Source organism: Pinus tabuliformis, chromosome 6 (assembly GCF_031772625.1).
Source record: "Pinus tabuliformis cultivar Carrire ecotype Pingquan chromosome 6, CPIR1, whole genome shotgun sequence".
NCBI classification, from domain to species: domain Eukaryota; kingdom Viridiplantae; phylum Streptophyta; class Pinopsida; order Pinales; family Pinaceae; genus Pinus; species Pinus tabuliformis.
The window spans coordinates 2,081,713,789-2,081,716,109 of record NC_142292.1 but is presented as its reverse complement, the minus strand read 5'-3'; the positions used below and the strand labels follow the sequence as shown (position 1 = coordinate 2,081,716,109).

Here is a 2,321-nt window from a genome sequence, read left to right as displayed (position 1 = left end):
GCAGCCTTGTCTGAGGCCACGAGAAGATTGGAAGGAAGCACACGGTCTCCCATTAATCGAAGGGGAGATCCAGGGATCCGTTATACAAGCTTTGATCATTGTGATGAAGGAGGGATCAAACCCCATTTTATGAAGAACAGCAAACAGGAAGGAATGCCTTACCCTATCAAAAGCATTGGCAAGATCCAGCTTTAGGACAAACCCTTTCTCTTTTCTGCTTAAGCTTGAGTGGATGGCCTCTTGCACAAGTAGGATAGAGTCAGTGATGTGCCTATTAGGGAGAAAGCCCCCTTGATTTTCGGAGATCAGGGATGGGAGGTGTGGTTTGAGCCTGGATGCTAGAATTTTTGAAATTATTTTATATGCTGAGTTGCATAAAGATATTGGCCGAAATCTTGAAAAAGTGGAAGGTTGATTCTCTTTTGGAATTAAAGCCAGATAGGTGGAGTTGGTAAATCCCCCCATTTTGCCTTTTTTTAAAACCCAACGAATCATCTTTAAGAGATCTTTTTTAATCATATGCCAATATTCTCTGTAAAAGCTAATGGAAAACCCATCAGGTCCTGGAGCTTTATCTGGGTGTAAACTCCAAATTGCTGCTTGGATTTCTTCTTCTTCTACTTCTTTTCTGAGACTGTTGTTCATTTCTTGTGTGACTCCTTTAGACAGATGTTGTAGCATGCTTGAATAATCCTCCTCAGCTTTATCCTCAGTCAGAAGATTATTAAAGTGCTTGGTAGCTGCTTCCTTTATAGAGTCCTGAGTATTGTAACGGTTCCCTTCATTATCCATTATTGTGCTCACTGTATTTCTGGCCTTTCGAACCATGGCCTACTTGTGGAAATAAGATGTGTTTTTGTCTCCCTCCTGCAACCAGAGTTGCCTTGATTTCAGTCTCCATTTTGTTTCTTCATCCCTAATAGTTTGACTCAGCTGTGAGTATAATCTGGTTTCTTGCTCTTGAGCTTGCTGAGTTAGCCCAAGAACTTCGATTCTTTGTTGCACTTCCTCTAGATCTTGCTTAATTTTCTTTTTATTCATCTCTGGCTCTTGATAATTGTTCTTTGCCCAATTCTTTAAAGCCTGTCTTACTCTCTTCAATTTTGTCTCCCAAATATAAGTTGGCGAACCTTCTACATGTTGAACCCAAGCCTGCCGCACCACATCTTTTGCTGCTGGGGAACGATTCCAAATGGAGCAGTATTTGAAGGGTATGGGTCCTAGCTGACATTGGCTATGAAGAGTAAGCGTTATTGGGTAGTGATCAGAGGCAGAGACATTGAGAATGTTTGAATGGCCTGTAGAGAAGGTGGACAGATATGTTATACTTATAAGGAACCTATCAAGTCGTTCCATGATATTGCCGGCACCAATTCTTCTGTTACTCCAGGTGTACCTACGGTTTTTGGGTCTGATATCAACAAGGTCGTGCTCCTGCATGATGGCCTCAAGTCGACTTCTGAATGGATCAGGGGTGAAATTTCCTCCTCTTTTTTCGTTAGCGTGCATCACCAGATTTAAATCTCCTGCTATAATGAGATTATTGTTCTGCTCTTCTTCTATACTTGCTTCCAATGTGTTCCAACACATTTCTTTCTCTCTGTACTGATTCAGAGCATATATGTTGTAAACTGTTACCTTTGAGCTACCTGTTTTGCTTTCTAAATTGACTCGAATCCAGTTCTGGTGTACGCTGGTGGAGTCACAGATCCATTTATTGCTATTCCACATAGTTAATATGCCGCCTGAGGCTCCTCTTGCTTCGCTTGCACATCCATTGAAATGCTTTTGCTGGCTTATTACTCTACTCATTTCTGATTGATCTTGCTTTGTTTCTTGAATAAGAACAATTTCAGGATTTTCACTGTGAATTAAGTCCTTGAGGGCAACTAGCTTGGAGGGGTGCCCTAAGCCCCTACTATTCCAAGATAGTATTTTCATCATGATTTACTGGTTACATGGAGAGGTGCTCGCCTCTCATTGCCTTTGTTACTATTTTCTTTTTCCAAGTGTCCAAGAATGAAGGACTCTATTGGAGTTTGGGTGCCCAGGGCTATGTCTTTCTGAGCACTTTCATCCCTCTGTTGCTTGGCCGATTTCCTGCCAGACCTTTGCTTTTTAGGGACATCACTGGGCACTCCATGTTCTTATGAAGAGCTCCTGGTAATCCTTGAAGAGGGGGGATCAGGAGAGGGTTGAATGATGAGGGGAGGAGAAAGATGGAGAGGGGGATCTGTGGAAGGGAAATCAGGCCCGGATTCTGCCTCAGAGAGGATCGCGTAGGGATTAGAGGATGGAGGGAGAGGAGGATCGGGAATCAG

At 42.7% G+C, this 2,321-nt stretch overlaps 1 protein-coding gene across 1 annotated transcript; it reads right to left on the bottom strand.

Moving 5' to 3' along the window:
• Window positions 1-831: 831 nt before the first annotated feature.
• Window positions 832-1,812, bottom strand: LOC149267571 (uncharacterized). The gene has a single exon (XM_089412606.1). It carries the CDS (start codon window positions 1,810-1,812, stop codon window positions 832-834), a length of 981 nt encoding a protein of 326 aa, XP_089268732.1.
• Between the last annotated feature and the right edge of the window lie 509 nt (window positions 1,813-2,321).